The following is a 12993-nucleotide window of genomic DNA, read 5'->3' on the forward strand; positions in this document are numbered from 1 at the left end:
ATTCAACTGATCACAAAGTATAGTCAGAACATTATTAATGTAAAAAACTGCACCATCACTATTTTAAAAAAGTAATTTTTGATCAAATCTAGCAATCATCATTCCAACACCTTATCCTTGAGCAATCATGCTAAATTGCTAATTTGGTACTAGAAATTCACTTGCCATTATATCAAACACAGTTGAAAGCTATTTGGTTCATTAAATGAAGCTTAACATTGAAATTTCTTTCCATAAGTGCAAAATCTGTATATAATTCCAAACTTTTGGCTGCCAGTCTAAGTCAAGTCTGCTGCCTATCTAGAGCATTCCAAATCAGTAGCTGAGATTCCATTTCAGTTAGTATGCTGCCTTAGAAGGAAGCTGTCTTTGTAGGTTGTAGACAACAAGGCAGCTCACTACAGTTTTGAACAAAGAGATATTGTTTATTTTCCTTCTATGTTAATGGCAAATCTATGTCCTTCTCTCTTATCTCAGCATGCAGAACTTGGTGCCGGTTTTGGATGGACCAGTGGAGGGACCCAGTAACCCAGAGCAGCAGCTTCATGAGCAGGAGAAGCGGATTGAGATTTCCTGTGCGCTGGCCGCTGAGGCCTCACGCCGTAGCCGCCTGCTCTCCGGTGAGGAAGCCTGCCGCTCGGAGGAGCCTGAGCGAGCTGTGACCCCAACTCTCTGACCAATATCTGACCTTTGACCTCACTGTCACAGTCACATGCCCTCTTAATGTCACATGTTCCTCAGTGTCCAGAAATGCACTCTTCACCAAACTTCAGTGCTGAGGTTACACTGATTAAAGTTACTACTTTGAATAAATGAGGTTTTGATATTTTGCCGTTTACAAAATGGCAAATGATAGTTGATGTATAAATGATGTACATGTATGCACTTGGCAGAAGCTTTTATCCAGAGTTACTTGCAGAGTGTATACATGGATGTTTATTAGTTTGTATGTTCCCTGGGAATTGAGCCCATGACCTTGGCAGTGCTAGCACCATGCTCCAGATGAGCTACAGAAGTACATACAGTAGTTGATATGTGTATATACAGTGTATTCTATAATTTAATTTTAGATAATTAAACAATCTATTCAAGCAGTCATATATTTGTGAAGCTCTTCAGTAGCCTCTTAGATGTGTAACCTCTGCACTGAAGCTCACTGTCTAGTTCCATCATGATTCACTGGGAAAGAAATGCTCAAAAGTGAACAAAATTTACTTGAAGGAATGAGTAGGAATCTGTTCAGGGTTTTTACATCAGAATAAATAGAATGATATGTCAAATATTAATTGACAAAGGCAGAGAGAATAATTTATCATTAGATTAATTAGATTAATTAGATTTATCAGAATGCATACATTGCAAAACATGTTAGTTAGTGCTCATGTTAGGATCATGCGTTGAACTATTGATAGAATAGTTCCTTCATAGTTTTCTTTCACTTCATTTCATACATTTTATGTCAGAAAAACAAGTAGCATGGATCCTACCTCTTCATTTTACCTGTTGGCTTGTGGCTCTGTGAGAGAACAGAGCATAACTGCCTCTCTGATCCACTGCTCCTTTTTCTTTGCTTCATGGCATACTTTTTTGTTTGATTTTTCCTCCCCATGATACAACTGCATTGCAGCCCAGTGCGTCCCCAGTACCCCTGCCTCCCCAACCAGCCTGGTCCCTCCCCCTTCTGCTGACTTCTCTGACACCTCCCACATCATGAAGGTGTGAAGGTGAGTCCTGCCCACCACACAACAATTCCCACCCCCTTCCCTTTCACCTCTGGATCCTTACAAAAACTGTCCTGCTCATTATTGCCCTTGTTTTCTTTTACTTTCAATAATGCTGGGTTCTCAACTGCAAAGATGTAGTGCTAAAAATTGGCACAATTCCTTTGAAATTGATCTATATTGGATTAAAAGCATCTTGTAAACCCAGTTTAATATTTAAAATGCACATTGTTTTATTAGGTAATACATAATTAATTTGTTTATGGGTTCAGCATCTTTGTTTGGCAGAATATTAAAAAGCTTTTACACCATGCTCTGTATGGAAATTATGCAATTATAGTCATCTCATAAATTACTTATTGATCTTGATTAGCTGCACATTATTACAGGGGTTTTGGCAGCTCCACAAACAGGCACCTCAAAATGTGCTGACTGGCTTTAATTGCATCCTCTATTTAAATACTGTAGTATATTTTCTAATATACCCTCACTGAGCACTTTATTAGTAACACTATATACACTAATAAAGTGTCCGATGTGGCCTTCTACTCAAACCAGCCCATCTTGCAACAACAATCATGCCACGGCCGAAATTACTGAGATCACATTTTTCCCCATTCTGATGGTTGATGTGAGCAATAACTGAATCTCCTGACCCGTATTTGCAAGATTATGCATTGCATTGCTGCCACACGATTGGCTGATTAGATAATTGCATGAATATGTAGGTGTACAGGTGTTCCTAATAAAGTGCTCAGTGAGTGTATATGTCTTTAGACTTAACCCATCATAAACTGCTGCAACCAGATGACATTTCACTCTTCCAGATGAATTTTCACTGTATGATTAAGATCTAGTGATGATGACAACCATATCAGATGGTTTTTAAAGCTTGGCTTACTGTGTTAAAGAGCACTTTTCACCTTGCTATAGTTGCTTGAAGCCCAACTGCAAATATTATGTCAGATGTGGCCTTCTGAGGAAGATTTTACCTTATTATTTCATCCAACATAAAAATTATATCAAAATGTATTTATCCTCATGCCATTCCACACCCCTGTATGAGTTTCTTTTTTCTTTGGAACACAATAGGAAGAATTTTAAAGGATGTCCCATTCGCTGATTTCAGGACAATGACAGTTTATAGTGATTTGCTTTAAAGCGACTCCATGCGACTCTTACGCCATATTTCAAGTCTTCTAAAGGCATACGATTGTTTTTTAGTTAGAAAGAACCCAAATTGTTCGTTATTTTACACTGAAAAATTAACGTGAGAACTTGCATTGTTCACAAAAGAACTGTTTTTGCTATTTGAATGAGAACCCAACATCCCTCAAAATTCCTCCTTTTTTGTTCTTCAGAAGAAAGTAAGAAATTTGGGTTTGGAATAGCATGAGAGTGAGCAAATGACAGAATTTTCTTATTTAGGTTAACTATCTTTTTACATGTTTTACTAGAAATATACTCTATGCAAGTGCACATTCGCAAACAATTCTCAAAGGGGTGAAAAAAACTAGCCAGACAAAAACATTGACTTTGACTTTAAAGGAATATTCCAGGTTCAATATAAGTTAGGCTCAGTCGACAGAAATTGTGACATAATGTTGATTACCACGAAAATATATTTTGATTTGCCTCTCCTTTTCTTAAAAAAAAAGCATAAATCTAGGTTAATGTGAGACAATTACAATGTAAGTTAATGTTAAAATACTCACTGTTTAAAAAGTATAGCTACAAGACGTAAACAATATGCATGTTTAAATTATTTTTGGTGTGATAAAATCACTTACCAATCTTTTATTGTATAAAGTTATATCTAATTTTGTTGCCATGACGACTTAACACCATGAACACTAAAATGACGGCAAAAACAACTAATTCACTTTACAGCTAAAAAGAATAATACATGAGATTTAACAGAAGAATGAATGTACTTTAAGTGCTTTAATAAAATAATAAGCTTTACATTTCTGCCTTTTAAAACCTCCAAAAATTGGCCCCCATTCTCTACCATTATAAGTGCCTCTCTGTAACCTCGATTTCTGTTTCTTTTTTTATTTTTTTAAGAAAAGGAGGGATGAGTTGAAATCATTTTCTGTTGTAATTAACATGTTCACAAATGCTTTTGAATGAGCTTTAACTTGCAATGAACCTGGAATATTCCTTTAACTATCGTGCTTAACAAGATTCTCCTGAAATTGTTTTCTCTGCCATGAGAGTAATTGACCAAAAAAAAAAATGAAACTGACCAAGGGAAAAGTGTGCTAATCTGCTAATGTCCACTATCGTACCCCTTTTGGCATGTTGCATTATTAATTATTAAATAATTAATTAATTGGTAATAAGCGGTAGCTTGCATAGTTAGAAGCATTTGCGTTCACATACTTGCATAGAATATGTTTCAGGCCTTAGCATAACTTCTGGCATGTTTTTCAGTTGTTCTTTGTACAAAAGAAATACATCAGTAAATTGTTGTTTTTTTTCCCCAGCTCAAGCTCTTGCAGCTGTCAAATTTGATGGTGAACCCTTCTGAGTGTCTAGCGAAAAGAAAAGACGGGAAAAAAGAAAACCAACAAAACGTGTTTTGCCTCTGCCAAACTTTATATTTATTTTGTTTTACTTACCCAACACCATGGAGAGAATTATTACAGCGTGTTTGGAGTGGAGTCTGTGGAGTGTCTGTTCATTATCAAGGTTTTCTGCCTTTCTATCTCCATGCGCTTCACGTCCGAGGCCTTTCCGAGGAGTGTAACACATGGCAGAGCTACATTCTGTAATTCAATTAATCAACTGTTTTGACTTGGCTTTGGAGGATGGCAGTTATATTACAAAAGCTAAAAAACTAGCCAGGAAGTGGAACTTGTTTACAGATTCATATATGCTCTTGGTCACATTACAGTGACTATATACAGCAAATTCATACTACAAACGCTGGGTACAGCCGCTCAGACACAAGTATGTTTGGGACAGGAAAAGGTGTGTCCAGAAGACCAAGAAAGACCAAGATGTGACTGGAGGAAAATAGTTATGGGAAAGTAAGTTGTAGTTTTCGACAGGCAGTTGTGAATCCAGACCAAGGACTACAAGAATGATGTCAAGCTCAGTTTTTCTGTAAGTCATTACTAGAGAGATTTGGAACTACTGGTATGGTTATTATCTGTATTCAACACACTGGACACAATCAACCACTGTGGATTTATCTTGGGACGATAGATGGAAGCCCAATGCGATGTAACTTAGAAAAATCACGAACTGTAGATGCATCCATCACTTGTCATGATCCAAAGGAATTTGAAGATGTAGGTGAAGAAGCTCTCGGTATTGTGCACCTCCGCTCCATCTCAACAGAGGAGTTCAAGGCCAGGCTCACTGTGACTCCTCCTGGCCTCCTTTCCAACGCTCCTCTGTTTCTATCTCATATAGGGCTTGAAATCCCTCTTTCTTGCCTGTCAAGTACAACGCATCAACATTTCAGTTTATCAAACCATTGTAAGGCCTTTAATTAAAGTGTATATCTAGGAAGAAAGAATATATATGTTGATATGACTATTACTCTAATCTTTGCATCAAAGCCATGTGGACTCATCATAGTGCTTTTAAGTTACCAAATGATGGTACCTAAATACTTGTGAGTGTGTGACAGAATCTTGTATGGTAGATTACAGAGAACAGAAACTTGGAAGTGTCCTTAGATGTGTAAGTCTGCTTGTTGAAACACAATGTGTGTTGATGTGGGGCCAGCAACTTGCATTACAGCCTGTATATATTCTGACATTAAATTATGTGACCTGTTGCCCCAACAGAATATACAGTAAAGCCCTTATTTGTGGATCATTGTGCCATTTGGAGATTCATTTGGCTATGTTGTTCTGCTGTGGTACACTTATTCTGTGTAAATATAGATAGTACTTGACATGGAATTAAATGGAACAATATTTTGGATTATTTTTCTATCACTGGTAATAATCAAGCAGCTTGATTATAATGTATCGTAAAGAACAATTTGCCAAACCATATAAATCTCCTGTTTTGTACTTTGGCTGAAGTCCTATTTAGATAGCATAATGTATCTGTGATCTTTCCCCATATCGAAATGCCATGCAAGTTGTTAGCCCATACTGTGCTTTCTGCTTGTCTTTTCTTAAGTGAACTCAGTTTGTCTTTGCTCTAACTCTTAACTAATCACTGGCCTCCATTTGTGTATAATATGCAATTCTGTGAAAATTTGATTGATAGAACTGTTTTTTCTTTCTCCCCTCAAGAAAAGTCATACTATCACATATATTGTTATTGTGTTGTCCCTGCCATATTCCAAAAAAAACCTGAACCAAGCTATTAACACAGTAAGTGATCTGAAAGAGAATGGAATTCCAGAGAAGCTGATTACCCATCAATACTTCCACTTGGCAAAAACAGCCCTGAAGGCAAAGACAGAGATATATTTTTATTGTTTTTGAGAAAGAGAAAAACAAGATCATCAAGATGCATCACATATTTTTCTATGAGCATGGACCTTTGATGTATAAAATGAGGTTTTGATTGGCTAAATTTGTAAAATGATTAAGAGTGTTTTGCATTGGTATAGGGAATACCGATCAGGGCTGATATATTTTTAATTTATTAATTAAAACTCTAAAGCATCATTTTGAAGGCCTTGTTTAGAAGTCATTTTTAAGTGTTATTTTTATGTAATTGGACAAAATGGTAAAAGTTGTAGTTGAACAGTCAAAACTGAGATGTCTAATATTTGATAAAACTTGTAGCATATTAAGTAAGATTAACAAATACAAAAGAAGCACATTGGTCTGTGTAAATATTTTTAAATAAAAATTCTGTACAGGTATGTCTTCATATTTACAGTAATGCTATTTTAAGAAAAAAAAAACAGAAACTGCTTAAGCTATGCAAATCAAACAAAACAATACTTAATGTGCTTGCTTTAGAAGTACCCTCATGCAATAAAGTGAATGTATTTAAAATTCATGTCTCTCTTCTTTAGTCATGTTTGTACAGCCACACGTTAAAAAAGGAAGGCAAAAAGTGCATATTGGAATGATAAGGAATACATATTTGATGTAGGATTTAAAACAAACAACCATGAAATAAAAATAGCAACAATATAAAAGCAATTATAGTGTTTATGATATTGATTAATATTATTGATGTATCACCCATACATAAATACGGCCGAGTCGTTCAAACTTTTTTATGCACATATGCACTAGATGGGTATCTTTGACCATTGCAATGCATCTCGCTGCTTTTTCAGCATCTCGTGCCATGAGCGCAGCATTTTTATTACGCTTTGTCAAGTTAAAATAACTAACTTTTTTTTTTAAAACACAACTTTCGCGTTCTTTTCCATCCATCAAGCTTTTCTAATGCAAGTACGCGTTCTGTGTGAACGGCCCATGTTTTAACACAAGAATACATTCTGTGTGAACTGAATTGCTTAGTGCTTGCATTTCAAATATACAGTATTTTAATTAACCCTATACTTGATCAGTTTATTGTTCTTGTAGAAGGTTAATGTCTTGGTCTTATTTAATGAGTTGGCAGTTAAATGCTCTGTAATGAAACACATTGTTGGATAATTCTGGTCAATGAACCATTCCAAGATGTTTTTTTAAAAAATCCTAACCACCCATATGACCACAATCGTTTCCAGGGGAGCTTTTGGAAACTATTCCGTTTGTTGCATTTACATTTAACATTTAAGAAGGGAATTTCAGCCAAATACGTATAAGGACGGAAAAGAACGTAGTTGAGCTGCAGAAGAATGACATTTCAAATAATGTTGAAAAGGTAAGTGCAAGGGTAGGGCAATCAGATGCCATGATGAAGTAGTCAATATAGTTATGTGAGGTTAGGACTGAGTATGTGAGGTCTGTAGGTGACGGTTTTATGTAGATGGGTGAATGGGCAGAGATGACTAAAAAATAAGATAAAGTGATGTCATCAGGCAGAGCATTCTCTCGTCATTCTAATAGGCTTGGTTAATGATCACCACACAGTTGGGTTCAAAAGTCAAGTATTTGTATGAAAGAGACAAGTAAAAACAGAAGAACTAAAACGGGGTGATCTGGAACAAGAAAAGAAACAGAGGAGAAAACATGGTTGCAATCACAGAGTTTCAGAGTGAGTGTCTTTCCTTTACATAAATGAACCACGTTATACATACACAGTAGTTCTTTTGGGGTTAAACTGAACAAATAAGCACTAGAAGGCTAATTTTGCTTCTTAACTGTAATTTTACAAAGCTGTTTTAGTTTTAAAGAAGAAAATGTCTATCAGAGGTAAAGGGAGTATTTTTGACCTTTAGATAAATATCTATTAGGTTTACACACACAGGTCCACAATTCAAATTATCACAACGCTATTTACTTTTTTCTTAAAAACTTGATTGACTGACAAATCAAAGATTTTCAAGAATGTAGATACAGCCTCTGTTTTGTTTGGGTTCTAGAAATCGGTGTAGGTCTGTCAGGATTCGGTGTGTTCTTTGTGCTGTTTGGAGTGCTACTGTACTTTGACTCTGTCTTGTTGGCGTTTGGAAATGTAAGTGCTATCTGATGCTGCCACAGAGTACTTTTCTTTTTTTTTTAAACATGAAGCAAGATGCTGTCTAAATATTTAGCTGTATGCAGCATGAAAAGGTTTTCTGAAGGACTGTTCACCCAAATGTGAATTAATTCTGTCATTATCTACTCTGTCACTTGTAACCATATACAGTAATGTGCAAAAGTTTTAGGCACTTGGGAAAAATTTAGCATTGTGAGGAAGTCTTCAAAAATAATGCCATAAATAGTTTTAATTTATCAATTAACATCATACAAAGTCCAGTAAACATAAAAAAGCTAAATCAATATTAGGTGTGGCCACCTTTGCCATTAAAACAGCCCCAATTCTCAGGTACACCTGGACACAGTTATCTTGGGTGTTGGCAGACAGGATGTACCAAGCTTCTTGGAGAATTCACCACAGTTGTTCTATCTGTTTAGTCTCAGTTAATTCTGTCTCTTCATGTAATCCCAGAATTGTAATCCCAGTAATGCCATCTATTACACAGTGCCCCGTTCTTCTATTCTAATCTTTTCTATTTAGAAAAGTAATGTTTGTGTGTCTAAAATGTATTTTCCTATTGACATACTAAAGCTGAAGATGTATGGGCAACATGCCTCGTCAAACTAATGGGCAGGCAGTACAGCTTTTGCATTTGAAGACAGCTGGACTAAGCACAACATAATCGAAGGATCTCGAGGCGTGTTTTTCGCAGTTTAAAATTATGTTTAACTCGACACAGCATCCTAATCACACAGCGCTTATGGAGATGCTGTCTGATGTATGATTACATAGTCCAACAATCAATAATAGCACAGAGTAGGCAAATATTAGGGTTTTTTCAATGATATGAAATTAAAACAGACAATATTTTTAATTTTACTGACACTTCGTGTATTGTCTAAATTCATGTCTATTGCCATAATATATGTATATGATGTAATGTATTTTAATTAATTGAATTATAATATTTATAATATTTTGTATCACTTTAATCATTATATACTAAATTATCTTTATTTTAGGGCCTTTCTCAATAAATATTGATGTGATCATTGGATCGATTAATTGACACATCATGTAATTAATTTGATCACAAATTGTAATTGATTGACAGCCGTTTTATATATATATATATATTAGGGAAGCAATTTTTTTTTTTTTAAACAATTTCATGTTTAAAAAAAAATTACATTAAAAAATATTTCAGCCACATGCAAAAAAATCTACTTTTTAAATAATATTTATTTTTGTTATGTTAAATGTTGCTTGCAAAATGTTTAATTTAGTCTGAATACTACCTTTAAAAACATTTAGCTACTTTTGAAAGGCCATCTTGCAGAAATCGTATGTAACACCAGGGGAAAAAAAAATAAAAAATGTTGCTCTCTCCATCAGATTCTGTTCCTGTCCGGCCTGGCCTTTATCATTGGCTTGAGGAGGATTGCCCACTTCTTTTTTCAAAGACAGAAGCTAAGAGGAACCACCTTCTTCCTGGGGGGTGTGGTTTTAGTGCTACTAAGATGGCCTCGTATTGGCATGATAGTAGAAAGCTATGGCTTTGTTCTTCTGTTTAAGTTAGTAACACTTTTATATCCTGTCCTCCTATGCTCATGGCAGAAGTGAGCCCTTATATAAGCAGACAACTACTGTACACATTTTAGTCTTTAATGCTGAACAACTGTACTCTCCCTTTTACAAAAATGTCTGTGTTGTTACAGGTCATTCTTCCCAATGGCTTTTGGATTTCTTGGAACGGTCTTGAACATACCCTTTTTAACAGCGGTATGGAACGAAAGCTGTTTTCCCACTTGATTTAATTAAATTAATCTAATTAAGACCATATCTTTTTTTTATTACAACTACATTATAAACATTTAGTGGCAGACAGATTACTTGAGAAAAAAGAGAAACACTATGAATGGGCATCTTCCAAATTCTGGTGTAAATGGTTGTTTAGACTGAATATCCCCTATTGTTTCCATTCTCTCTTTCAGATTTTTAACAAGTTATCTGGAAGCAGTTCCTCAATGGTATAAGAGTAGCTGTCAAGAGATACTGGAAATCTGCAAGCTCTGAAGATACTGTATTTGCATTGTTTGTAGCATCAATTTGAAAAAAGGATTGTATTTGCAACTGCAATGCACTTTTTAAGGAATAGTTCCCCCCGAAAGGAAACTTCTGTCATTATTTATTCACCCTTATGTGTTCCAAACCAGTATGACTTTCTTTTTTTTTTCTTTTTCTTTTTTAATAACACAAAAAGGGATATTTTAAAGGATGTTCTGTCAGTTTAAAGGATAATTTTTCATTATTTATAATTGTTTTCTTGTCAAAATACATTTATTTGCATCTTAGATGAGAACACAATATGTAACAATATAATGCTTTATTAACATTTTCCAAACAAAGTCTTCCACAGTACAAAGATAGAAATGTACTAAAATATCACCAATTCAAGTAACATTTAACGTTTCAAAAGTCTAAATGGGAGTTTGGCTAATTGAAAGAACTAGTTTCCGCATAGGTTGCATATTCATTGCAATGGTCATTAAATCTCTTAAACGCTCAACCTCCACAATAATAATCTGCCGTTAGATGGTAGCTATCTGCTTCGTGCAATCGTGAAACTGCATTCATGATTTGTGTCAGAGCATCAGTGCCAACATCAGCGCCGCTTTGAAATCACCATGAAAAGTATTTGCAAACAAAAACATCTAATTCTGAGTTTTGGTTATAGTTCAGATTTGGTGTGCTTCAGTGGCAATTAAAATATGCCTTAGGCTGAACAATACTTTATTTCTATCACAAGTCCCATCTGGACTTGTTTTATACATCAAATAGTGCTAAAAGCTCTTTTCTCCAACATTTAACACTGACCGGGAACAGCTGTCAGAGATTTTTATTTATTTATTGAGATAACAACCTCCTCATCTCTATCATAGGTGAGAGCGTAATGGTCAACAGGCTTGCGTATTAAGACAGTACCACCAAAGACTCTCTAGCAAATCGGTCCACTTTAGGCCATCTTTGGAACGCTCTCACGAGGCTATTTCCAGTCATGCCAGTGCATCTACTTGAAATGAGAAAGACCAAAATCTCTAAAATGGTTGTTCAAATTCAAAATTACGATCAAAGAACATATTTCAAATCTGCAATAAAATCTGACAATACTGGTATCATTCCTTACCACATATTATGCAAAAATCTAGGGTTGATTGACAGGTCATGTCTGTATCTAAAAGGCGATTGGCTCTTTTAAATGTGAGGCGGGAGTTCCTTTCTACATCTGTTGAGCGCTCAGAGCTCCTTGGTTGAGCGTTCCAATTTCTCCCATTCATTACAATAGAAGTGGCCTATCTCTGCTAAATAATCTCTGGTACCCCCCATAGAATTTCAATGGGACATTCGCGTTATGCTGTTTTATGCAAAGCTTGTAGAAGGGCTTTGGCGCTGTTGTGTGTCGGTTTGTGACATGTGCGTCAGTGTAATGACTCCGGGCGGACACATTTCAAAGGTTCCCCCCTTCATACGCAAGTTTTTATGCTTTATTAATGTAAATGCTTAAATCGCAATTGAGAAAAAATTACACGTTAAACTTTTTTAATTAAAAAAGTAAATTCTGACAGCTATAATTGAAACCAGTGAATGGGACATTCATTTAAAATATCTTGTGTTCTGCAGAAGAAAGATGGGTATGGAATGACATGAGGGTGAGTAAATCATTTAGATTTTTGGGTGAGCTATCCCTTTAAAAAATATTTTTTGCAACACTTTACAATAAGGTTCCATTGGTTAGCAAAATAAGTGAACATATTAACAATGAACAATACATTTACAGCATATACAAATCGTAGTTTATGTTAATTTCAACAATCATACATTTTTATAAAAATCAAATGTTGTGTATATTGATATTAGTTAATGCACTATGAACTAATATTAACTAACAATGAACATTCATATTTTTATTAACTACAAAGATATAAAACATTTTGTAAAAAAGATATTGTTCATTGTTAGTTCATGATACCTAATGCATTAACTAATGTTAACGAACGGAACCTCATTGTACAGTGAATTATAAAAAAATTGTGGTATCTGATGCATATATGTATATGATCTATTTTATGTTATTTAAAAAAAATGTCAGTATTTAGATAACCTTTATGTAAATTGGGTTGAATAAACTTACCCTAACATGCATTCAATAATATTTTTTACATTTTTGTTTCATTTAATTAAATGAAAATAAATAAATTTCTTTATTTGTATTTAAATAAATATGCAACAATATTAGGATTCTATGAGAAATAGGCCTGCACTCCATCCTTTCCTTCTTAAAATGCACATGAACTAAAATAAATAAATGATGCTGTACCTTGTTGACCTGATCTTGGCCTTGCGTGTTACGAATACATACTTTAGAGGAGTGCCTATCCAATCATTTAACTTCAAGTCCTTTCTGCTCCTCCCAACTTCAAAGAACTCTCCTAATATAGAAAATCAAATGAATGGTATTGAATTGAAAAATATAAAGGCTTTGTGGTCCTAGAATATTCTGGTGAAGTGGATGGGTGGTGGAGACACCTCAGGGCACAGAGACAAGATAAGAGGCAAAGGGGGGGTAATTTATTCAGCTTTTTCACACACATACACACACATGCTCTCTCTCTTTCTCTCTCTCTCTCTCTCACACACACACACACAC

At 35.0% G+C, this 12993-nt stretch overlaps 2 protein-coding genes across 12 annotated transcripts in view; both read left to right on the top strand.

The window, feature by feature from the left end:
* LOC127625826 (pleckstrin homology domain-containing family A member 6-like) overlaps window positions 1-6688 on the top strand; it is a 134714-nt gene extending 128026 nt beyond the window's left edge. For all 11 annotated transcript variants that reach the window (XM_052101219.1, XM_052101214.1, XM_052101215.1 and 8 more), the window contains 3 exons: window positions 478-620; window positions 1628-1724; window positions 4211-6688. In XM_052101219.1, the coding sequence (XP_051957179.1) occupies window positions 478-620; window positions 1628-1722 (238 nt within the window). In that variant the 3' untranslated portion in view covers window positions 1723-1724; window positions 4211-6688. The remainder of the gene's footprint in view (window positions 1-477; window positions 621-1627; window positions 1725-4210) is intronic.
* Window positions 6689-7760: 1072 nt separating this feature from the next.
* golt1a (golgi transport 1A) lies at window positions 7761-12643 on the top strand. Its single transcript, XM_052101971.1, has 5 exons — window positions 7761-7859; window positions 8188-8279; window positions 9681-9859; window positions 10004-10067; window positions 10280-12643. The coding sequence occupies exons 1-5, from the start codon at window positions 7835-7837 to the stop codon at window positions 10319-10321; spliced, it is 402 nt and encodes a 133-aa protein (XP_051957931.1). The 5' UTR covers window positions 7761-7834; the 3' UTR covers window positions 10322-12643.
* The last annotated feature ends 350 nt before the right edge of the window (window positions 12644-12993 follow it).

The sequence above is a fragment of the Xyrauchen texanus genome, chromosome 32, assembly GCF_025860055.1.
Source record: "Xyrauchen texanus isolate HMW12.3.18 chromosome 32, RBS_HiC_50CHRs, whole genome shotgun sequence".
Classification (NCBI taxonomy): domain Eukaryota; kingdom Metazoa; phylum Chordata; class Actinopteri; order Cypriniformes; family Catostomidae; genus Xyrauchen; species Xyrauchen texanus.